This window comes from Hippocampus zosterae, chromosome 20, assembly GCF_025434085.1.
Source record: "Hippocampus zosterae strain Florida chromosome 20, ASM2543408v3, whole genome shotgun sequence".
Taxonomy (NCBI): Eukaryota; Metazoa; Chordata; class Actinopteri; order Syngnathiformes; family Syngnathidae; genus Hippocampus; species Hippocampus zosterae.
The window spans coordinates 1,693,599-1,719,389 of NC_067470.1; the positions used below are offsets into that span (position 1 = coordinate 1,693,599).

At 44.2% G+C, this 25,791-nt stretch overlaps 1 protein-coding gene and 1 long non-coding RNA gene across 3 annotated transcripts; one reads left to right on the forward strand and one right to left on the reverse strand.

Annotated features, from left to right (window-relative positions):
• LOC127593317 (serine/threonine-protein kinase H1-like) lies at positions 1-24,027 on the reverse strand. 2 transcript variants are annotated; one of them, XM_052054682.1, is made up of 7 exons: positions 23,919-24,027; positions 23,656-23,740; positions 22,783-23,009; positions 9,331-9,697; positions 6,893-7,368; positions 6,547-6,788; positions 1-283 (listed from the first exon to the last, which is right to left on the reverse strand). In XM_052054682.1, the coding sequence occupies exons 4-7, from the start codon at positions 9,591-9,593 to the stop codon at positions 8-10; spliced, it is 1,257 nt and encodes a 418-aa protein (XP_051910642.1). In that variant the 5' UTR covers positions 9,594-9,697; positions 22,783-23,009; positions 23,656-23,740; positions 23,919-24,027; the 3' UTR covers positions 1-7. The 2 variants fall into 2 exon arrangements, with proteins under 2 accessions (XP_051910642.1, XP_051910643.1); XM_052054683.1 differs by lacking the exons at positions 22,783-23,009; positions 23,656-23,740; positions 23,919-24,027 and having other exon boundaries at positions 9,331-9,816.
• On the forward strand, positions 6,010-6,538 carry LOC127593333 (uncharacterized). Its single transcript, XR_007960380.1, has 3 exons — positions 6,010-6,154; positions 6,215-6,321; positions 6,394-6,538. It is a non-coding gene; the product is annotated as an uncharacterized LOC127593333 (long non-coding RNA).
• Positions 24,028-25,791: the final 1,764 nt, after the last annotated feature.

Consider the following 25,791-nt stretch of genomic DNA (forward strand, 5'->3'; position numbering starts at 1 on the left):
ACCCCCCTTACCAAGCTAATGCTGCAGCAGGGCGTTTGGATATCGGGCAGACTTCCGCCGCCGAGTTTGTGGTCCTGCTCTGGCATCGGGAAGAGTTCCGGGACGCCCGCCGCCGCAAGTTCCGGGAGATGGATCGGTGGAGGTTTTTCATCGGGGATCCGTCGGCTGTGGTGAGAATCCACGGGTGACGGGAGGCTTGCTCGGCACGAAGACGACGGGCCGGGTCAGATTCCAGCAGAGCCCGGATGAAGTCTTTGGCGGGATTGGACACGGAGGGCCATGGCTGCAGAAGATAGGATAATAATGAGCGTAAAAATATAGCATTTTGTGCTTGGCGGAGGTAATGAGTCCCTCCTGTCTCACCTGGCCTTGGGAAAAAAAAAAGATGATCTCACGACAGAGGCTCAAAGTCTCTCGAAAGCCCGACTTCAGCTTGTCGTGGAGCATCAAAGTGCGACGGAGAGCTTTAACGAGCAGAACACCGAACGAAAGCCGAACATCAGAGGGTTGAGCCTGACTAATAAGAGCGGCCTCGGCGGTTCAACCACTTTGTTCCTGACTCTCTGTGCTGCTTTCGAGTCATTGAGAGAGGAGACTCCAAGCTGTTTCATGCCATTCCCAGTTGAAATTTACTTGACTAATTACCCAACATTAAATAAATAGTCATACTCACAGGCATTTATTCTTTATCATCTGTGAAGAACAAACACCGTGGAATAATGAGCAATTGCTCCTGCATGTACTGTGCTATTTTTCTTTCAAAAAACTTGACTGTAACATTTACAATCGTGTTTGTCTGTAGGAGGGTGGGAACAGATTAATGGAATTCCCATTTATTTCAATGGGGAAAGATGATTTGAGACGACTTGTTCCAGTGTGAATTTGAGAGTAGCAAAGAACTGGGTGGCCGTTCACTGCTGCTATACAAGTTCAATTTAGAGGTCGACTTTGGTGAATATGCAATGTTCCTGACGATAAAGACCATTCTCCTTCTAATTCAACGTTGTTAAATAATTCATGGTGCCTTTTTTGTCTCGGCAGCAGAGGTCAGCCTGAGGAAAACTGTAACCTTTGCGGCGGAAGGCTTGTACGGAATCAAATATTTCACCCACGCAGGTAGACTGAAGCGTCGTTTTCAAACTGACAAACAACGGCAACAATGAAGTAATGTCTTCGCAAAGCTTTAATCCACTCTTCAATCCTCCCATTTTCCAATCAAGCGTTAGCGCGCAAATCTCTCGCTTTTGCCTTTGGGGAGGTCTCAGGCATCGTCTCTTCTTACGGGATAATGACGCTTAATCGAGTGTGAAATCGCCAATGGCAGGGAGCTCAATAATACAAAGGCCGGTCTGATGAAGAGGGCCTGGACAAATGTATTGGGACACAAACGTACCTTTTTTCTTCATCCGGCGCCATGATTGATGTTATGCATTTCGGAGGGGCGAAAACCCCCCCACAAAAAAAACAATCCAACATAAAGTATTGCAAATGAATAGGAGGACCCAGAAGTGATGCGGACACTGGTTTGAGAACCGATGCTCTACTTCAGTGGTGTCTAAACTATGACCTTGGGGCCATTTGCAACCATCCATTTGTTTGCGGCCCGTGACATTTGACACACCCCCTCCCAAAAGTATATATACTGTAGCATTTTCCATGATACACTTGCTTGTTCTTTTTTAATTAGATTCACCTTGCACCCTTTTGCAGCCCTCAAATGAAAAATGTGGACAGCTCTGGTCATTCATCCTAAGAGTGACATTGATGAGACTAAAATAATGCCTCAAAGCTACCCTGGAGAGTGTACCTGTTGGCATCTTTTATCCAACACTCTGCCACCACACGTACGCACACATGAGACAGTCGGGATGGGTGGGGTAAAAGCAAGTGAGCCTAGTAAAGGTTTTGCTCCCCTCCATCAGTGCTGCGGTGGCACAAACAAAGAAGTGTGTTGTTGTTCCCCGGGAAGTGAGCCACCTGCAGGAGGGTTATCGCCTCGTGCGCAAATTAACAAAGGTATTATTGTGTTGGGAGGAAGCGAGGGAGCCATATATCACTGCGAAGGAAGCGCGGAGCAGCTCCGATCAGGCATCGAGGGCGAAACCTTGAGGGGACGCTTGCTTCATTAAGCTACATCTCGTTAAAGCGTGAATAAGCATGCAGACTGAGTCACCCCCTCTCCCCCTTCTCACCCTCACCTCCCACTTCATAATGTCTGTTATCCATCCTGACCTGACCTGCAAGGCAACAATGAGATGAAAGAGCAAAAGGGATTCGATAACTCTGACGCTGCCTTTTCCGACAAATGCCATAATTTAAACAAATTTAAAAAACAAAAACAAAAAAAGACGCCATCAAAGTAGAATTTATGACAGCCATCATATTTTGGGGGATTCATTGTTGCATTCCTTTTATGAATAATTCAATGAGTTTTTACTTTTAAATTCAAATGTACAATGAGAAAAAAAAATCTTTCTGCGGTGACTTTATATTTGAAAATGATTTAATATATATTAGTTTATAACATAAGTTATACATGCACAACACATTTTAGAATTATATACAGGGCGTATAACATAATAAATGCAAATAAGATATCCTACTTCGAAACAAATAATTCTATATTTTTTTCCCCCTGACAATATACTGTACACCAAATTTAGAAAAAAACCCTAAAAATAAGAAACTCCCATTAAGTTCCCATTAAAAAGTAAAGATTTGCATTTTGTAGCATGATTCATGGCCATAGACATGCAGATTTCAATGATTATTTGATTCTTTTTTTTTCTTGGCATGGATTGAAAGTCACACATTGTATGTTCAGAAAAGCGGTTCGAAAGCGAATGAGTCATTGGAGCGCTTGCAGCGCTGACTGACATCCCAATGCGGCGTTTGATGCCAAACCCTCAAATGTAAAACCTCCTCCAAAAGAACATTCCACACCCCAACCGAATGGTAAGAAAACGCGAGCCGCCGCTCAACTCCCTTAATGTAAACATCAATACGGGGGATTGTGCTGTCATGTACAATAATCACACACCCGCCAGATATGTTCGCGCCGCACTCGCAAGGGGGCAGGCTGGCTTCACTCTTTGCTTTTCTTCCCCCCCCCCCTTTTTTTTTTAATCCAATGCTGGCTTGCTGCAGATGTTTGCTTTGGGTCATCAAGACGAAAGTGTGCAGCACAATGCAGCCAGGGGGAATCTTGTGGGAGGGAATTATTTAGCTTTACATCTGTCACACACACACACACGCACGCGCACACGCACACGTACACATACACATACACACACACACACATACTGAAAAAAGCCCCCCTCACCCCCCACAGGCAACACCCATTCTTCCTCCTGCCCTGCTTTTTCTCTGCCTCCCTAAATAAGCCTTGAGAGTATTTATTTGATATCCTACTTACGGTCTACTACGTGTACTCGTAGGTCCCCACTTCAGGGAAATGTCACTTGTGAGGAAAAAAAAGTTTAAAAAGGTGCCATAAAAGGTTAAGAGCTGCTTAGGAGCTTTCAAAAAAAAAACAAAAAAAAAAAACGTCCTGATTAGCCAAAGAGGAGCTCTGTGTATCGGCGATCGGTTGCTATTGCTTAGGTCTCTCACAGCTAATTTGAATTTGAATCGACAAAACTGAATTTGCTTTGAAAATAAAATAAGTGAAAATATTTGGACTCGCAGCGGCCCGGTAGTCCAGTGGTTAGCACGTCGGCTTCACAGTGCAGAGGTACTGGTTCGATTCCAGCTCCAGGCCTCCCTGTGTGGAGTTTGCATGTTCTCCCCGGGCCTGCGTGGGTTTTCTCCGGGTGCTCCGGTTTCCTCCCACATTCCAAAAATATGCATGGCAGGCTGATTGAACACTCTAAATTGTCCCTAGGTGTGAGTGTGAGTGCGAATGGTTGTTCGTCTCTGTGTGCCCTGCGATTGGCCGGCAACCGATTCAGGGTGTCCCCCGCCTACTGCCCGGAGACAGCTGGGATAGGCTCCAGGACCCCCCGCGACCCTAGTGAGGATCAAGCGGTTAGGAAGATGAATGAATGAATATTTGGACTGCATTTTCGGTGAGGAGCAAATGCAGGTTCAAAGAAACCGAAATATATTTCGCCGTCACACACTCAGTGTCAAGTTTTACTGGACTTCAGTCATACATTTGCTTTGCAATTTGTCACTGATAATGTCGTGGTTCACTCGCCTGACTTGAGAGCCAGCAGAGTGGGATCGGTTCCCACTCAGCGACGATGTGGGTGTGAATGGTTGCTCATCTCGCTATGTGCCCTGCGACTGACTGGCGACCAGTTCGGGGTATAGTCTGACTTACGCCATAAATTAGCCGAGATAGGCTCCGGCACACCCCGCGATCCTGTTCAGGATAAGCGGTGTTGGTGCTTCATGAATGAAGATAGGTGTGCACAGATATTAACTACTGCACAGTTTTGCCTACTTGTAAGGAGAATTTGTCCTATTAATGTGCAGAAATCCCATCCAGAAGTTAAAAAAAAAAAATGGAGCAAATACGCTCTAGTCATTCTACAAGCACAGTGAATTGTCCCGACTTGTGACAACGGCACGCATGCTAGTACCCTAAACAGCAGGAATGGATGCTCAAATGGCTTCCCGCTAAGTGTAGCACTGTAGCCACAGCGCCCACCACTCTCCCAAATCCCCCCCCTGCAATCCATCTCCGACTCCTCTGCTCGCCTCCTCCTTCGCACTGCTGGGTAAACACATCAGGGTGACACTGTGGCGCATGCCCCCGGGCAAGTGGTGGTTGCACCTCAGAGGAGTGTGAGCGTCTATATATGTGTGTGTGTGGGGGGGGGGGGGGTCGGGAATGTTGGCTATGTGTGATTGAATGTCAGTGGTACTGCGAGGGCTTTGCACGCAGGGACCCATAATGTAAGGTTTTGGGAAAAGCGCCATTTCTTACTGGTGAACTCCCAGGATGCGCACTCACGTGGACACAAAGACGAGCTAGCTATTTAGAAGTGGGCCGGCCATCGCATCGTGGCACGATCGGTGGACAATCCGTCGAACCGCAGTCCCATAAGTGTTCCACATCATCTGGAGCTACTACATGTATTTCAAAAGGCTAACGGACATGCTAGTAGCATTTTAGGTTAGCATACTAACTGTAACATACAGTACTGCACTGTAAATTCAGTATTGACTGAATGACAAACTCGGAGCTACTAGCATTCTTTGTCATGAACCTGAAACGAGTTACAACTTCAAAAGACGACATGGGACTGGGTTAAATGCTAACTTGGTAGCAGTTAGCATGTTACGTTAGCATAGTAGCTGCTAACATACCACACTGTTTCAAATTTCAAGTGACCTCCGTAAACTTTCAGCATCAATCCCGGTAGAAAGCTACGATATAAAAAGGCCAATGAAACTGGGTTAAAGGCTAACATGAGGGCACTTAGCATGATACGTTAGCCTACCTGCTGCTCACAAAGCATACTGTCTAAAACCTCCAAAAGCATTCTACATTCTTCTCTGTGGAAAGATACGATTAGGAAGAAGTGTAGTCGGGAGAAATGCTATGAAACAAAGACGATTGGCTGTTGGGAATTAATTAGAAGAATTTCGCAGTGTTTACAAACACTGGAATGGAGGTTCTAAATGTAGGTCAGTGCTAACATGAACAAGAATGTAGACAACAGAAAATATGGCAAAAAGCCAAGGTGAAACTCAAGTAAAACCAGAGCATTCAGTGGATTTGTTGTTTGGTGGGTGGAGTATCAAAGTAAGACCGGGATAACATTTCAAGGCCTCGGACTAAAATGTCAGATTATGGGCAAGTGAATAATCCGAGATAAGCGGGAACGCACAGTGCCAAACTCACCTCAGAGTTTTACTGTTAAAAATACACACCTCATCTCCCGGAGAACACGCGGTGCCCTTATGTTGCCTTCTCGCAAGTGCTGAAGCAGGCGGGAGATTGGGCTAAATTTAGCATATCCGTGTTCTTTTCTTCACAAACACACGCGCACACACACCCCGAATGCCTCTGCTGCAACATGCTCACTGTACATTTTTCCAATTTACACCCGCAAAGAGCTTGTAGGCTTTCAACCTCCGCTTGTGGGAATACTGCGATGGCCGAGGTGTGACCAACTCCAGCCAAAGGAAGTCACGGCCACAGGTAAGGAGCACAACTACGACCAATGAAAAGAAACCAGATTCTTTTGTTTTTTTTTTTCAGTGCTGTTACAAGGTCAATTTATAAACCCTGGTGGATCCCACCTGGTTCTCTCCATGGAGGTGGCACCCCTCTAAAAATGGCTCCTTCCGGCATGTCTGATTGACCGGGTAGGTTCAGCAATTTCACCGACTTATCTTGCTTGTGGGACTAACTACAGCTGCGGACGGTTCCATTTTCAGGGACTCTGATCAAGAGCACAAACTACAAACTATGGTCAAAGAAAAACCGATTCAAAGTATTTCAGGGACAACCCGTGAGACGAACGTCCTGCCTCATCATAAACCTTATCGCCTCTCTAAAATCCAGAACAAGTGTTGAAACTGGTAACTTACATTTCCACGGAAGCTGAACTTGCCCCCCAGGATGGACCTGAAGAGCCGAGTTTGGGTGTCATCCTCAAAAGGCATGCGCCCGCTCAGTGTGATGTAGGCAATCACTCCGACAGCCCACATGTCCACGGCACAAGAGTAGGGTTTCCTCAGGACCACCTCCGGGGCCATGTACTCCGGTGTTCCACATGTGGTTCGTAAGGACCATGTGCTGTTCGTCCAAGTGGCGTCTCCACTTTGGGCACCTGAAATCAGAAATGAACTCGATCAACACAATTCGAGTTAGACTTCAATCGCCAATTCTCGGATTTATGAAGGACTCGACTTGAATTGACTGCACGTGACTTACTCTGACTGCTGCCTGATAACGCCGCGCCTCCGAACGTTGCCAGTCCGAAGTCAGTCACCAGTAGGCGGGAATCGACGCCCGGGTGGTAGTAAAGAAGATTCTCTGGCTTTAAATCTCGGTGGGTGATCCCCAGGGAGTGGAGGTAGCCAACCCCGGCCAGGACCATACGCAGGGCCCGGGCGGCGTCCCGCTCCGTGTAGTGCCCCCTGCTGACGACGCGGTCCAGAAGCTCCCCGCCCGTGGCCAGCTCCAGAACCACATAGACGCGCCTCGGACACTGGAACACCTCCACCAGGCGGACCACGTTAGCGTGGTTGACCCGCCGCAGCACGGCAAGCTCGGCCGCGCACACCTCCCGGGCCTGGGGGGCCTCCACCTCCATCAGTTTGATGGCGAAGGGTCGGCGACTGGTCCTGTGCTCGGCACGCACCACCCGGCTGAAGCTGCCGCGACCGATCAGAGCCTTGATATGGTATCTGATGAGGCAGAATGGGAGCGCTGATGAGTCATCGGAGCACGGCGGTTGCATCTGTCGGAACATCTGGCGCACGTATGCACTCTCATTGTCAGCGAGATGGAGAAAATTCTCACTCATGAGGAGAAAAGTGACTTCTCGTTCAATGAAGTGGGACTGAATTGAATCAAGAGGGAGGTTTCGAAAGGGAGCCGAGCAAATCCAGGATTTGAAAGCTAAATATAACCACGATAGCAGATTTTAGGACTCTAACGGCGCGAGAAAAGTCACGGGTGGGCAAGTAACTTGGTTTCAAGGTGATGTTTCGGTCTACAGTGGGTATGGTTGGAAAGAATATTTTTCTTATTTTATTTACTTGAAAGAGAAACTCATGGGATGCTTACGGGGCAGTTTGCACTAACACAACAATATCAAATATTGATAACACACAAAAACAAACTTTGCTGTCAGTACCGGTGCTTTAAAACTTCGGTACCACTGCCATTGACAGTCACTGCACTGCGTTTCCATTATTTAAAAAAAAAAAAAAAAAGAAAAAATGAATGCATGTCTGAATATTACACCTCAATTTAGAAACACAATTGTTTCTGTGAACTCATACTGTATCTGATGTTTCCTGGAAAACAATTCCTCCCTACACATGCTCCAATTTTATACATTATCTTAATTATATCCTTCTAGACTACTTTCACCATGAGATGAGACGCTCCACAGGTGGCGAGCTTTATGTTTTCACTCTTTTGATAACATAATTACAAAGGCGAGGGAAGATACGCAATTAGCTGTAATGCTGTCATTTGGGAGATGTTGGCACACCATACAAAGTAGAAAGTGCTCACCAGAGCCACCGGGATACTCTTAATTTTCGAATACCAGAAGAAAGGGGGGAGAAAAAAAAGTTTATTAGACTGTGTACATAAGACGTTTGTTATTGCCAAGATGGTTGTGTCTGGAGTGGAGGGAATTAGTGACATGGGCGTAACAATCCATGATTAATTGGTCCTTGAGGATTCGGTGGATTTGTTGTTGTTTAATCATCTCTTGAAGTAATTGACCCACCCCGTGTTGTTGGGAGTTGCTCGTGTCAAGCAAGTACAAGAAGAATGTACCACAAGTGATGACAAAGTGACAAAAGAGGTGAAGTTGACATCGCATATGGACGAGGGAGACAAAAGAGACTGAGCAGCGCGGTTTAGACAAAGCTGGCTAGCTTTAGCTAAGCCCGCTAGCACCACAGCTACCGACTGGACCGCTACTTGCTGTCGTAATGTTAGCATTTTGGTGAACAACAGTCGAGTGTTAATTTACAGGATAACACAAGTACATTGCTCCCCTTGCTACGAACAGAAGAGTGATACTTTACAGGTAGTAGCAGTGCAAAGCTTAGCTTGTTGCAGAATTTGACAGATGAGCGGATACTGTATCATCATCATCACATCATGTTTAGCATATTGAACCCTTAAAGCAACACGTATTGAAAAAACAGTGGAGCAACACAGTTCGACATTCAATACAATAGTACACTGGACTACCGCACACTCACAGTTCAGCACGTGCGGATTCCCCTATTGACTGATTTTTAAAAAATATTTTAGAACATTCTTGAAAAAACATATTGGGGTGATCTGGGGGTGGAGCAAAGTCATTTTTTTTGGGGGGGGGGGCGCTGTTAAATTTTTTTTCCTCCACAAATGCAGGTAAATGGTCATCAGTTATACACCGATTTTGTCTATCCCACTGTACTCACAATCATATATTCTTGATCCTCTGTGAGGAGGAGGTGCCTTTACTTTACAGACATCCATGTTCAATATCTGTCTCTTATACTGCCCCCAGGTGGCCAGGCAGGCAGCAGCACAATAACCATTGAAATGATTGAAATGAAAACACAAATTAGTTTTCATTCCATCGAATTCCATCTTTATACGATGGGTTTAAACGTTTCAATATTTCAATTTCCTACCTTGAGGTGACCCGAGGGTCAAACTTGTCCTTGTATGTGTCTCCTCTTTTCACTTGCTGCTTTTCATCTCGAAACCTCATTTCACCGGAAGGAAGAGTCTTCTTGCTTTTAGTGGAAAACCACACACTGTTCTTTTTTGGTTCCTCACGAAGGTCCCGTTCCCTGGTGAAAGCGAGCAACGACTGCAGCACGCTCACGTGGCGCTTTGTCTTCTCATTTTCATTTTGGGTCGGAAGCACCTTGCTGGCCGTGCAGCCCATCATCTGATTTGACGGTGGCTTGCTTGCGCCACTCAAGTGAAGCCAGGTGCTTGATGTGAGGCGTGCGTGTGAAGTCCCGCCCACTGAGCAGGTGTCATTTCTTCATCCTGAAAGTGTCATGCAAATAGGAAAGTGCTTTGAAGGCATTGTCCGTGCTCAACTGGCCGAGGACACAATGGAGCTCAAATGACATGACGTTTAACCCCCGCCCCCCCCCCCCCAAAAATAAAATAAATACAAAGCTGTCTGAAAAGTAAAATATCATACTAGTTGTAGTTTTCTGTGGAAATTCACATGGATTTTTTTTTAAACAATTAGCCGAGTTTTTATTTTAAGTTAATACTCATAGCCACTAGCTTTCTTGTAGAATAAAAAATATATTAAAAAAATGCAATGATAAAAGTGCCCTATTCTGTGTGTGTGTGCGCGTTTGAGATATTATTATTATTATTTTTTTTAAGCGAGTGGTTGTCAGCACAGCTAGAAAAGTTGGGACAAAATGGCTGAATGCTTGGGTGGACGTGTTTACATGTGTCTTGCATCACCGTTTTGAATAGAAACACTGTGCTCGCTTGTTTTCACACACACACACACACACACACACGCCTAAATATTTCATTTTACTTTTTGGAACTTGTTCCTGAGCAACTCACAAGTGGCGCACACACACACATGCACACGCGCACACACGCACACTGTAAAAAGTCATGTGGTACTGGACACAAAATGTAATAGCTGCTGACTGCATTTATGCAGCTAATGGCTTAATTGATGCTGTTACACATGTACAGCGACGACAGTTCTCTCAAAAATAAAAGTATTAGTTTGAAAAAGTATTTGCTTGAATTTGTGAGGGCACAGCTATAATTTTTGGATGAACAAAACAATATATATATTAGAAGTAGAAATATTATAAACTGTGACATCACTTTTTTCACGGCCCAGGTGACGCATAGAAATATTTTTGGGGACAAAAATTGGATTCCATTTTTTTCTTCATTTTTTTTTTTTTGGGGGGGGGGGGGATTTTGTTGAGGGAAAGCTGTAGGGAACAGTCCGTTTCTGACAATGAATATTCTTGACTGCTTTGCTTTTCTTCTTTCTGTGTTGTTCTTGATTGTGTATTCCTTTGTGCCTGTGGCATTTCAGGCATCACCTAAGCAGTGAGGAGCTAAATAATCAATCGCACTTGCGAAGACCACCTACGGGGAGTCAGCAGTGTGATCACAAGATGGCCGCCCGCTCTGATAAATGACGCCGCGACACGCTTAAGTGAGCCTCCGGACCTTAAGGGCGGTCAGACCGCCACCAACCTGTCAGGCGCTCCATTACCTCCCCCGGGGAGTGTTTACGCTTTTATCAGCCTGTTTGCGCAACTTGATGCTGCCCCACCCCCCTTCAAGCTGCAACAGTTACATTTGGTGGAGAATCCAACAAGGTTATGAGAGTTGACAAAAGCTGAGAAAATATATACCACTAAAATTAATATTTTTAAAAAAACACAATGAAAACTTATAAACTACTAGCTATAATTATAGTGCAAAAAAGAATTGGTGTATGGGATATATGTGTATATATATATATATATATATATATATATATAAATATACACACACACACACACACACACACACACACACACACACACACACACACACACACATTTTCCACACTATAAAACGCACCAAAAAAGCATAACATTTTGGATCAATCTGAAAAAGGGTGCATTGTATTGTATTCCATTTAGCGTAGCTCCATCTACTGGATGCATAACACAACCACAGCCATGATTGTAGCTTCTATTCTATGCGTCTTATAATGCGGCGCGCCCTATAAATGAACACAGTTTTAAAATAGGCCATGCATTGCAGGTGCACCTTATTGTGCAGAAAATACGGTATATAAATTATCACGCTATTTTTCCTTAGGATACTGCCAATGCTGCCTTGTGCGAGCTCCTCTTTGTTAAAATAACAAAAAGTGAGGCAGAAACAGTTTCTTTTGGGATTGTGGCAGGGCGAGGGTCCAGATGATATATTGCATGTGGATCTGGAAGTTTTCAATTATTTAGCTTTGCTCGTGGCAGAAACAGAAGTGACGCGAGTCTAATATGTGCAACACATCCATCACCGTGCCACAGTTTCACCGCGGCCAAATGTCGCAACGCTTGCGGGACCGGCTCGTCTTGCGCTAAAACACGGTGCTTTGTTTTTTAGATTTTTTTTTTGGATGGGGTTAGCATGATGTCATCATGACACAGTATGATGAAAGTATTAAATACAAGGTGCTTCTGCTGCTTTTTTACATGCTCACCGTCACTCCAATACTCACCTAATCAAGACTAACGAATTAATTTAAGTGGCGCGAATAATGTGATTAAGATGCAAATTGATCATTTCTTTTCATTTCTCGGCATCACAAGCAATCAATCAAATTTGAGCCTTGCTGTGTGGCTTCCCCACCGTTTTTTCCCCCCTTCTAATTACATTTCACTGACTGAGTTGATTGTGTAAGCTACTTGTTCGCTCTCGTCATTTAACCAGTCAGTAAAAGTACCGAAACAGAAATTGCTAAAATTTATCGTTCTAATTGTCATCGTCGATCCGCAGGGATACGAATCAGGAAAGTTTGGATCGTCAGAATAATTTGGAGTAATGAAGACGTGTGGGGATCTCAAAGTTTACGCGCAATTGTCAAACTTCGCCACCGTACGCCATTGGCCAAGAACTCAAAAGCGTGACCGTTTTTCATATTTGGTAGCGACCTTGATTCGGCCAATTAGCGTGCTGAACCATAAAATTAAGAATTTGTCATCGTACATGTTAAAAAAAACAAAAACAAAAGCACCCGTGTCGCCACTTGGTTTCTTCAACGGGCGGGAGCGATGCAAGATGATCCTCCCTCTGTGTCGTGATCTATCACTCGCAAAGGTGAGAGTGTATAACAAATGGATCAAGCAAAGGCCTCGCAAAGGTTACGTCCGCCTTTCCAGCTAAGGAAAACCTTGGGTGTGCGTTTGTGCGAATAATTCCCAGGCAGTGCCAATCAAAAGTCAGCACAATTATCCTTGTGTAACCAACGGACGGTCCTGTTTGACTTGGTACAATGAGGACGCGCGAGTGCCTGTCACCCGTCATGTCCCGTCGTCGATCACCACCACAAAGACGAGCTTGGCTAATTTGCGGCAGGAGCCTCCCAATTAGCGCCTGCTGGCGCATCAATCAAAAAGCAATCGCCAGCCACTGTACGTCCGCGTTTAAAGGGGCGGTACGCGTTCAATTAGCCAGCTTGAGAGACGGCGCGCCACACTTGACACTATAAATTATCTTAAAAGGGCTGTTTTAGCTGTCATAACACATTTATTTGACGCCAAGTGTCATGGAAATTTACCAGAACAGGCTGTCAACAAGAGAGTCTGACTTGGTGAAGCAGTATGTCGCTCAATATCCGAGGTCATTTTAAAGGCCGCAATGGTTCATATAAGATCATGTTTATCATTTCTCACAATAATCAATGATTTCATTTGAATGGAATCAATGTCACGATGCAACGCTATTTCTATAAATATCTGCAAATATAATTTTCAACTGATCCTTTCACTCGTGAGCTATTTTTAGAACAGGACCATGGGTTGCTCATGGGGTCCTTGGGGTGACCTGCTGCACTAGACGAGAGCGTCACACTTACAGGGAATGAAAAGTGAGCCCCTGATTGGCCATGGTTGAAGTTGGCTGTGACCACTCCCACAGCGGCGCAGACCTGTCTGTGAAATTGAGTCTAACCTGACTCTGCGGAGAATGCATCCTTAAAAGCAGCGGCCGGCGGCAACGCTGGCAGGCAGGAATCAAACAAGGCAGCGGGCCAGAAATTCGGCATAAGCACCCGCCGTCGCCGCCCGCGACATTCCACATCAGCTGACAGGCAGCTTGATTGCTAGAGACGCCTCGAGAGCAACCCAGGAAATATTCCTGTGCGCTGGTTACAATCAGTGATGAACGGGAACACTTAGTGCCAGGGTAATCATTTCTGGACGATTCAATCCAGGAGTCCTGCTCCGAGATGATAAGACGAAGGGGGCGGCGAGATAATCGCGTGCCGAAGCACCTGAGGGGACCTGGGTCAGCGCAGCTAGTTGTGACAACAATGCGGCAAGGTGAGAGGGACGGGATGATTTGTCAACAGCTTTTCCTGTGTTCTCATTGTCGAAGTTCTGGGAAACAACCGTTGAATGGAAAATGTTCATCGTCTTAACCCTGACATACTGTTCAGGTTAAAGTCGAGCCGTTTTGACTTTTAACAGCGACAACAACAACAAAAAGCAACAACCCCAAATGTCATTCTGACACGGAAATTTGATGACTTTGTCCGGAAATGAAAATATTTGAAATTGATATTTATTGTATAGCTAGCTGCGCCACATTGAGGCTGACTCGACTTGGGGCACGATTGAAATCGGAAAAATCGGTTTGGATTTACAAAGATGCGAATGCAGTGAATCAAACTGAATCTGATCTATGCTATGTCGACATACTATCGAATTGTCTTTTCTTGGAGAGGTATAGCTTGAAAGGAAATAACACGTTATGGTTCTTTCCTCTATATAAAATGATAACAAGACACTCCTTGCATCATACTCTTGCATTGAATCGCCATCACGCTAAATCGAACTGAATCGTTCCGCTTTAAAATCGACCGTCCTTGAAGCGCATCGCAACCTGTCCGTCGAAATGCGTATCGAATCGTCTTTTATTGGAATACATGGCGGGAATCTTGAAATTGAGAAACGACGCATGCCGAAGATGCCGAAAGCCAGTTTGGTAATTCATGAAGCATGTTGTCCTCCCTCGTCTTTGCCTTTCGCCCGCCCTCCCCATCTATGACACTCGATCAGGGATGCTTAACCTTGGCGTTCTCTCTCGTAACCTACTTACGCCGGCATCCAATCACAAAGCCACATTTCATGCTGCGCCGTGAGAAAACCATTGCTCATTGCGCCTTTCAATATTTATCGCGGTATGATTTCGAGCCCTCGCTTAGCTCCGGCGTCGCCACACTCTCAGCAGCCCGATTGATTTACGCCACCACTCTCCCGCGGGAGAGGTTTTTGCAGGCGTGGAGGAGATGCTGACAAAGGAGTCGGGGGGGGAGAGGAAAAGTAGAGGCCACGCCCACCTCGCAAACAGTCCACTCCAAAAGTATTGGAATGGCAAGATCAATTACCTTGTTGACCATGCCGTTCCAATACTTTTGGAGGGAACTTGCGTGTCCTGTCCTGGTTTTTCTGCTTCCAACTCAACAACTTGTCATATACATTCCCTCTCGCAGTAAACAATTTAGAGGTGCAGGCTAATTTTATATTACAAATTTAATTTAGAATAGATTTTTTTGTTAATTTCTACATTTTTAACATTTTGCGGGCTAATTTTATATTACAAATTTAATTTAGAATAGATTTTTTTTGTTAATTTCTACATTTTTAAAATTTTGCGGGCTAATTTCATATTACACATTTAATTTAGAATAGTTTTTTTTGTTTTATTGTTTTTGTTAATTTCTACATTTTAAAAATGTTGTACTTTTTTTTGTCATTTTCAATCATTCATTTTCATGACATTTTAATTTTTTTGGTTTAGATACCCGATTAGATTTTATTGGATTTATCTGGGGGTTGGGAGGGGGTGGGGGGTTTCTGGGTAATTTTTTATTCAATTTGTAGCATGTTCATATTAATTTTATGAAAAATGTTAATGCCAAACCAACATTTTCTATTACCACCAATTTTATGCACCAGCCATATTACGAATTACATATTTCACGGGACAGCATTGGACAGCTTTTTTGGATATTGTAGGATGGACAAGGTGTCACTGACTTGCAATTTTTGTTTAAATTCCGAGCTGGTTGTTCGACAAACAATCAATATGTTTAGTTCTGAAGTTGCGGCGCATTTCGACTTTATATTTTTACATTTTTTACAGACCGGCACAGATTAATCCTCTAAGTGCGGCAACTGGCGATCGGTGTCAGACAAGGTAGTGTGCAGACGCTTGCGTGTTTGGCGGCCAACTGGAACTTGTGGCCACCCGAAAGTCACCCCATGTCTGGAAAGGCCAACGCTCGCGGCAGCTGCAGCTTTGTGACCAAGCTGTAATAACGAAGCAAATCAGAGCTTGTTATCTGGCGCTTAATGATTGGGCCACTGATTATCAAGTGTCGTGGGGGTCATCGGGTCCCGCTTTTAATTCACCGTCTAATTGGCTCAGCTGCTCCTTCAGTGGGGAGGGATTAAAATGAGAAAGAAGAAAACCTTTAGAACTCCCGCATGCCCTGGAGCGATTAAAAAAAAAAAAATCTGACTGACTTTTGACTGTTTTTTTTTTTTGCCCCTCATCTCACCTTTTTCCACCCTCTTGAGGGAACATCTGGAATAAATTTATGAGGACTCTCCAGAAAGAGACATGACTTAAAAAAAAAAGTACAATACCTTACGTGTCTTATAAATGAACGAGGGCTCGTCAGACTGCGGCCCTTTACGTGGCTAATGAATGAATGAATATGGACTCGCCACAGTGTCCTCACTGCAACATTCGTCAGTAAAAGGTACTCGCATACCTTTTAAATGACTGAAGGAATGAACTAATGAGGACTCCTGACTCAGGCGGTACTAGAAAATTGACACATTCACGTGGCTTATGAATAGATGAACTCTCCCGATGGACACATTACTACAAAGCTAAAAACAACTCAATCGACACACAAATGAATTCGATTTGGGACATGGCCGCAGTGCTAACACAATCAAAAAGGTTGATGAATGGGTGAATGCACCAATTTGGACTTTGATGACTTACGCAGGACTAAAAAGCACGCTCGCTTGTTTTGAAGATCAAACCTTTTTAACATCTTTTTCAGAAGGAATGTGTCAACAGAACAGTGCAGCAACAACAACAGATGGCCGCCATCATGTCTTAATATAGAAATGAACGCAGGCGAGTCGTTTTCCGCTCCGAGTGAAATTAACGCGCCGTCTACCATAGCAACCTTCACAGCACGAGGCGAACATTTGTTTGGATTTCTTTTTGTTTCTTTAATTCATATGAAGGTATAGGAGCACCTGCTGCAAATCCATTTTTAAATATAACACTATTGGAAAATACAAACGAAAAAGCAAGTGGAATAATGAAACAAAAGGAAGCATGAATAATATTAAATACGCGCGTGGAAACACATGCCCTTCATTTATTCCATTTCATGAACAGATTTTTTTTTTGAAACAAGAATGTATTTTGGTATCAAATGTACTTTTTAATTGATAGAATGTATTCCGTTATTAAAACTCAACAGATTTTATTATAACTTTATGATGAATTCATTTGTTCAATGCACTTTGTATTAATAGCTTCAATGTAACGACTGGCATTTAAAATTATTTTTATTTGATTAAATATTTTTCATATTTTTTTTAAATGTCACTTTTGCGATTCCATGTAATAATGTTTCTTTTATCATGAAAGAAATAAGAAATAATTGTGTCAAATATATTTTTTTTCTTTTAAGAATGGGTTTCAGCATGCAATGGAAAGAATCATTCAACATATATAATATGATGCAGAAAATATTTTTTTCCAATTCAGATTCAACCATGACATATTCACGCATGCAACAGCCTCCAAATGAAGACCAGCATTATAAAAATGTGCCGACCTGCTGACACACTTATTTGCCGAAAGCTCCAAGCGCCACGGGCGTAGACTACGCCAGCTCGCATTGTAGCCACCCAAGCAATCAGGTGGCGAGACGTGACAGCGTTGACCCAACAAAGGCGTCTTATTACCCCGCCGTAATTGGAAACGGCGCACAAGGACGTGGCCGTTCCATTTGCAATATTTACAAGTCAATAAACGTTTGCGTTGGCTTCGCCGCTCGTCCTTCACGCCTGCGCCTGGCAGATAAGACGGACGAGGTCAAAGGGAGCGCTAAACACAAATTGGCACAAAGCAGATCATACATGGACGGCCGGAGGACTCGGCTGTACATTAGCGCAAGCGTAAATCAAGCGTCGGATACCAATCGGGAGTGGGAGGCCCTCCAAGAAATGAGATACGCTTCAGGCATGTTATTGCGATAAAGATGTAGTCAAGCTCTTCTGCTGGAAATAAGATCCACCTTAGTGCTCTTGGGAGCAAAATGGAAAAACAAAAACAACAAAAGAAGAAAACAACCATGCTCAGATGTACCTGTAGCTACATGCTAACGTTGCATGCAAGGTCAAAATCAATAAATGCAGTTCATTCACAAAAGTAAATAAGAGGAGAGTTGAGTAATGGCCGTGACATTTCTTTTGGGGTATTTTGGCAAATTTATCCAACATTAAATAAAAAAAACAAAACTTCAAGAGTATTACAAACATTCAACAGAGGGGCAACTCTGATGAACTTGCTAGCAAGCTAGTTAGCCAACTACCGATCTAACGAAGCAGCCCAACTTAAAAAATTACGACAAATGTGACAAACTAAAGAAGGAGTGATGGAATGAAAAAAAAACATGTTATGTCTTGTGACTTGATATAACTGTCGTATGCTTATTTAAGTGCAGGGGCCTTTTTTATCCTGGACTTAAATTATCCTCAGAAGAGGATAGTTCGAGCGTGTTTTTTTTCCCCTTTCCCTACCCAGCGTTTTCCTTTCTGAATTCTGATTGTAATTTCCCCATTGCGGGAAAATAAAGAATATTTTAAAGGAAAAAAAAAAAAATAATCGGGTTCACTCGGCGAGCATCTGCTCTGCCATACGAGGGGAGATAAATCTGCAACAGGCGTGATGCATCTTCATTAAAGTCAGCGCTCAACACCTCTCTCTGAAAACTGCCAAACTGTCCAGATGCCACATTTAAGCTTTGCGGGGGAAGAAAGGGATGGAGTGAGGAAGGGAGGGAGGGAGGGGAGAAAAAAAAAGACGACGAGAGCTTCGGACACGGACGAGCGGCTCCATTTGGGAGTGTTTCGTGCCACCGCCGCATGAATTTAGACATCAATCTTGCTTAAACAATTACAGACTAAGATGGTCATTTGCATAGCGCTTGGAGGCATGAGCGGCTCGGCGAGCGCACATACGCTTGCAATCATACCAGTCCGATAAACTCATTTTTATATATATGTATACATACAGTACATACATATACACACACACATACAGAGAGGGGGGGGGGGCGACCTGGCGAAAAATCTGCCTTGTTTCGGAGTGGGTGATAAACCACTCCATAAACAATTTCAGACAGCAATATTTTAGACATTAGGAAGTATGAAGGAATAGCTAGCGTCAGCCATTTTGTTTTAACTGTTCATTTGATACAATCATTTGGCACGCTGACTAGCTATCTTGAAAATTGCTAGCTTTTTTGGCAAACTAATTAATTAACTAACTTCAAAATATCTTTGCATCGAGCTAGCTAGCAATATCTTTGGCTTGCTAGCTAGCGAATTATTAATTAACTAACCAAAACTAACTAACCAAACTTAAACTTCACTAGCAAACTAGCTAATATATCCATATTTATCAAGACAATATTTATTTTCATTTGCTGAATGCGTGTGTCTCACGGTAAACATGAAAAAGATATGATGAAGATTTTCGCATTGTTTACATTCACAGGAAGCTGGTCGCTGTGAAGTTGCCGCTGACATTTTGGCCGATGCCGAAAAATGAAGAGTGTGCGAAGGTCACTGCTAGGTACAAAATAAAAGAGGTGACATTTGGAATGCGACAACGCCAAATGTTTCCACTACATACTGACACTGAGACACATGCGCACACACACACACACACACACACACCGGGATAACACAAAATTAGAGACAAAACCCGTGGTCAGGTGCGTAATTATGAGGACAGGTAACTTTTAGATGATCAAAAGCTGTGAAATAGTGGGAATAATTCATTCGGTGGTGCGATACCACATCCTCCCTACTGTGGTGTTACCTCAGATATAGTTCAAAGACAAGATGACGCACAACTCATGTAAACAGGACTTATGGGGACATGTACGAAAACATTGGATTGGAGCTTCATTACAGGCTCAGAAACGCATCTGCGTTGTCCAAATTATGAGGACACTCCTCAAAATTGACAACGTCCTCATCGTCCTGCATGTATTCAGGTGATATGCCAGCACACACACACACACACGCACACATTGTCACGTACTACCTTATATGAGGGGCCCTGAAATGTCAGCTCATTCTACTTCACTAATTGCGTAGAGCACATCAAACATTAAGAAGTCTAGGTTAAGGTTTGAAGCAAGGATGAATGTTTTAAAGTAGGGTTTCAATCCAGGGTTAGGTTTTTAAATCAGGGTTGGAAATACCATGTATGTAGATGTATCAGAAATGCCCGGTAGTAACCATTCGACCAAGAAAGACACGAGCACGCACACACTCAGCCCGATGTCCTGTAAACGGTCTTCGATTGCGTCAAAAGAAACGTCATGATAAAAGTTTGACTTGCGGCGGAAAAAAGTGGGTTGCTAGGACAGTTCAAGATGACATCAAAGCAGGGATGGGACATCTTTCACGGTGGCGGCGCGGGCGGAGTGACGACTTTATGTGTCGCGCTACGCGACTTAATGACGGACGAGCGCTGATTTACGGGCGCGGCGGTGCCACCGCTGGCGACAAATGACTTCATAACGCAGCCCGATAGTATTTCCATTGCTATCCGTGAGCCAACGGGACGACCCTGAGCGACGCCTAACAAACGAGTTGACACGCAAGGACGTTAACGCGCGTAGCTATGTTGCAAATGCGCCGTCTGTTTTCTTGTCGCCGCGTTGTCACGGAAACAAGGTATCGATTGAATCTCGAAAAGAATGTTGAAATAGCTGCGGCGGTGTTAAGTGATCCCCCAAAAATCTGATTTAACCCTTTCAGGGACAGCGTTTACAACAGTGGACGGCTTACCATGTGATCAAGTTACAGCGTGCAGGAAAGGGTGAACGACAGAGACGCATTCGCGTTTCAAAGCATTTTCGCACGAGAGCGGCAAAAGGATTTGTCGTCTGGCATTTTGGAAGTAGGGTTTTAAGCCCTGAGTTAAGGTTCCAAGTGATATGTCAGTGAATATTTAAAAGTCTTAACTCAGGGGTCACGGGGGTTCCAATTCACGCAAACAAAACTCCCTCCCGCGTACGTTGACAATGATAGCGCGGGCGTTTGCCGCGGTTGCCGGATGCCATATTGCAAGATGACGCTTTATTCAAAGGATGAAGAGCCTTCGGGGCATTCGCTCAGTCATGCTCATGAATTATTCATGGCGATAATGACTCCAATATTAATAATACAAAGAGTCATCTCCCGGTTATAGATTTGATAAATGTCCGACAGGAGCCGCTGGGATCACGGTCCAATGTCATTTTCGCCAAAGACACTTGGATTTTGCTTTCATTCCGTCGCGGCTGGGTTGAGAAAGGCCCCGCCAGGGAAGACGAGCAAATAAAAATGCTCACTTGCGGCGCCCGCCCAAGGCAGGCTTCAAGGACAAAACCAAATCGGTGGGATGTCTCCTTGTGTGCTTTTTAATTCAAGCGCCTGGAATCAGCGTGAACACCTGCGTTTTATACAGCGGGCGCGATAAAACAAACCCGGCCAAGGCGGTGACATCCCGCTTCCCCCAGTCGATGCCTTTCTGGCTGGTTATGCTTTGAACAAACAGCGCGGCCCCTTGAAACGCGTCTTATCTCCGCGGCCATACTGTCCTCGCCTCGATGAGGTGGAGGGTTTTACAACTCCGCCAAGACTTTGTGGACGATAACTTTACATCCCGCAGGCTACGAGGACATTAGCTGCTATCACTCTGTGCGAGTCGAGCCTGCTATTTGGAGCCTTTTAGTTTTTTTTTGTTTTTTTTTGTTGAAATCTCAACTTGGGATTCACACGCCTCCACACAGAATCGCAGCACAACTTTACCCGCGCTCGCCCCGCGGACGCCTCGGCGGAGAATTAAAGTCCTGACAGATGTGCGGAAAGGCGGCAACTGATCATCGCTATCGCATCTCCCCCCCCCCCCCCGCTTGGCCGCGGGTTCTCCCGATGGGTGACACACACCGCCAGGCTCGACTAAACGAATGATGAAAGCCAGCCAGATGGGAGCCCAACAACAGCTTTAGGAAAATGAGAAGGAGCGGAAACAAAGTGTGCAATTGAATGTCAGGCAAAGTCAAAGGGAGCGCGCCATTTCATCCACCAGTGGGCTCAATTCCGCAGCGAAAGAGACACTCCAGTGATCAGGAAAGTCCACAGATGACTGATAAAACGCATTTGCGGCGAGCTGAATACTTGTCAGCGTGAAGGCTGACATTTCTTGCGTTTGTATGCGAAAAAAAAAAAAAAAAAGTCAAAAGCTGCGCCAGGGCGGAGGTGGACTTGGTACTCGCTTTGTATTTGTCTTGTATACCCACTTTAGTTATACCGCTACTGGTTGTCACATGGGTGAGACTTCATCTTCCTCGCAATCCCGTAGACAATACGGAAAAGAAAACGACCGGCGAGCCAGGAAGTTCAATGACAGCAACTCTGAGGGGAGGAGGGTGATTTGATTGACTTGATGCGAGTTCCTGTCGCTATCATTTCCTGTCGCACCGCGTCCTGACGGATGAGGGCTGCTACTACGAGGTCACGAGTGTGATTTTTTTTTTTTGACCTCTGCCGCCAACACGCTGGAGGGGAAGATTAACGTGCCCCTAATAAAAGCGCTCAGAGTTATGGAGGTCCAACAAAAGTCAGAGGTTAACACGCGTTGGTGCGGTGGCGTGACCTTCCGTCACTCAAACAGCGACAAATATTTTATGCAGTCGTTTCGTCGCAACAGGCAGGCGAACGGTACATTTATCATTTCAACCGTTTTCCATCTTTGCTGATTTTTTTTTGTCATTAAAGTGTTTCCGTAGGACTTAATTATTGGAGATTTTTTTTTAAACTCATTCACTCCCAAAGACGTTTTTAAACGTCTTTTCAGACTTGGTCTAGAATTGGCTGGTACTCAATGAGTGAATGGCCAATCATCAATCTTTGCCACCGCACGCCACAAATACAATCACAAATAACCGAACAAAATCATCTTCACAACCCCCAGTGGGAAGAGCAAGGCTTTACTTGGCCGGTTCTTTGCACGATAGAAAGAAAATTTCCAACACTTACCCCACGCCTCGGCGATTCAGGCCGTCACCCGCCGCCTGCTTAGCGTCGCGGCGATTGGCCTTTCCTCGCGAAGTACCTTGGCGGCCGAGCCGGCGCAAACTGGGAAATCAGGCAGCGATACACAAAAGGTCAACTTGCTGACGGGATCGAGACATATTGTGCCCAGAGAAGATCCTCCGAGGCGGACGGCGACTTTGCCATTTCACCCTTCCCTGGCGCACGTTCGCCTGGGGGAGAAAATTGCCATTAGCATTCAAGGACAACAGTCGTGCTTCAAAAGTCATTTGAATAGGTTGAGATCTCTTTGGCTTTCAACCGTTGTTAATGAAAATTGCCCCCGGCGATGGCGGAGTGTGACTTTGTTGCCAAGGAATGAGAGAGTGCAGAGTTTTGGACATTATTTGGCACTCATATTTGTTGCGGGCCATATTGCAGTTAGGGTTTCCCTTGAAGGGCCGCTATGAATTTTGGGAAACCATATAAATGTTTAATCCCCTCTACATATTACATACACAGCGCACAACAAATTGATAAATAACTACTTTTTAAATCAGAAGTCAAGAATAATGACTGTTATTGTGGATTACAAATGGCAATTTTGAAATGTTGGTTCAGACTTTAGCAAGCATCATGGAACTTGACATGCTTGATTTGCTTTTGCGGACCATATATAATGATGTGGCGGGCCAGATATGGCCCCCGGGCCTTGACTTTGACAACATGCCCTACACAATTTTTCAAAAATCAATATGAGATAGCGCCTGTGGAAAATAAACTGAAGTTACGGCTGAACATTAAACATGAACTAAAAACCCACACCAAACCGATAAACGGGCTCGCTAACTTATCAGATGGGCAGAGAAAGAGACTCACGAGCGTATAATAGCTTTCAAGTTGGTCCAGACTTCCACCAAGAATCACATGACAGCACAATAAGCGAGTTTCTGGTCCGCATCAGCTGTGAAAAAAAAATGAAAAGGAGAGTTGTCAGGGTTTCTGGCAGGTTTAGGACAGAATTGGACCCCAGTAACATGAACTCAGAAAGAATTGACAAAGAGATTTATCAAATAAATAAATAAATGGTCGCAAAACTGGCGAGGTCAAAAAACAAAGAGCACCAAACCGAAGAATTCAACCTTTGGTGGCAGAACCGTGAGCAAGATGAATTCTCCTGACTTGGAAGTCCTTAAATAGCGTTGAACATGGCAGCAGGTGTGCACGCCGCAGGGAAGGCCCTCTTTTGCCACCTGTTGGAGACACACAAGAACAGAATCATGACATGACGATTTCTGGCAGGACTTATTTCATCCGTCTGTTGCGTAGCTGCCAAGTTACATTGTAGAATGAGTGAGTGAGTTAATGAACTACATTAGTTACTCGAGCCGAGCACAGCTAGCTATAGCCAAGCATTGTTAGGTTGCATACATCTCTGCTCTGAGAGGGGTAAAAAAAACAAACAAACAAAACCCCAATTCATTTTTTAATAAACTGTAGCTCTGATGTTCCATGTGGATGTTGAAAGATTCGCATTAATTCAGACAAATGTTCCGTCGCTTTGTAATAGTTGAGTGTGGAGCTCGCAATTAGCGGCTATTAATGAGCCCCAGGCAAACACCCACACGCGCAGGTCACATAATGTTATACAAATGGATGTTAAAGTGCATTGAAGTGAAGTACCGCTGCGACGCCGTCTCAACGCTCTTTCTGGAGAGCAAATGACTGAGTGGAGAGAAGTGCTCTACACTTTGCTATTCAATCAACATTTGACGCTAGTTTGCTGCAATCCATTAGACTCTTGTGTTAGCTGACGTTTAAAATAAAAATGTATAAATGACGACAACGAAATAAGCATCGGCGCATGTTAAGTGGGATTTTGCATTAAAGTGGTTGCCCGAGTCCAATGCAAAATTCCGTTGACGATACAAAGAATGACATGTGTGATGTTTGTATCACTCATTATTAAAGAAAAAAAAAGATTCATCACATTACCTTGGCATGCCAATGCAAAATACAATACAAACACCAATGCACTGACATCATGTGCTTTGGTGTGTGCTGAAAGAAAAGAAATAAATAAACCAACATTTTTTGTGTGCGATAAAAGCATTAAAAGCACTCACAGTCACTAATATATTTGAATTAGCGCTATTTGATTGCTTTTCCTGGAACATGACTGACCCTTTTCTGGCAGGGGAAAATGCTCGGCCTTTCATTTTGAGCTGATATGAACCTTTTTGGTATAACCTTTTGAATATGCCAGATCCGGTGTGATGACTCAGCATTTTTTGGATAGGTGTAACTGACAGGTTGGCGCAGACTCACTGACAGTTTCAACCTCATTTGTCACTTGTTCAATAACAGTGACGCTCCAAATGCATCGTTGTTTTGGCATGCAAAATAAGATGCATTCATTTGCTCGTGTTTCGCAACAGTTTGTTTTAATCATGCAATTTGTTAAGTTTTGTAGTTAGCTTTGTTGGTCAGTTCCTTCATTAGTTATGTTTGTTATGTTAGCAATGATAGCTGGCGGGCTTCGTGAGCTAAATCTTTTTGTTGTTGTTGTTGCTAATTTGGTATGTTAGCTAGTTCAGTCAATATGTTGGGAACATTAATTTAGATGCATTTACACTGTATAGTTTGTTGTGTAAGTGACGTTAGCTCGTCATTTACGTTTGTGTCCTATTAGATTTGCTAATCAATGATGCTAGTTCCCTACGTGGAATGAATAGGGTGTGTGATGATAGCTGGCTAGCTAGCTAGTTGCGTTATATTAGCGAGTCGAGTTAGGAATGTGACATGAGTAAGTTACGTTAACGTGTTGAATTATTAGTTACGTTCTGTTATCTGGTGACACCGGTCACATAAGTTACTTTAGTTGCATGCCTACTAGCGGACGCGTTAGCTGCTCTAAAATCCGCAACATTACGGGGGTCCAAAGTAATCCCTTTACACAGACGCAAAGAATACACATTGGAGGAGAATTAAGAGGCTTTTTCCCCCCAGTGACGT

What these genes read in the sequence shown, in the direction of transcription:
- LOC127593317 (XM_052054682.1), bottom strand. Translation starts at nt 9,593, where the DNA reads ATGATGGGCTGCACGGCCAGCAAGGTGCTTCCGACCCAAAATGAAAAT. An exon ending in GACCCTCGGGTCACCTCAAG is followed by an intron (nt 7,369 to 9,330) that starts GTAGGAAATTGA and finishes CTGCCTCATCAG; the next exon opens with ATACCATATCAAGGCTCTGA. An exon ending in AGTTCAGCTTCCGTGGAAAT is followed by an intron (nt 284 to 6,546) that starts GTAAGTTACCAG and finishes TATCTTCTGCAG; the next exon opens with CCATGGCCCTCCGTGTCCAA.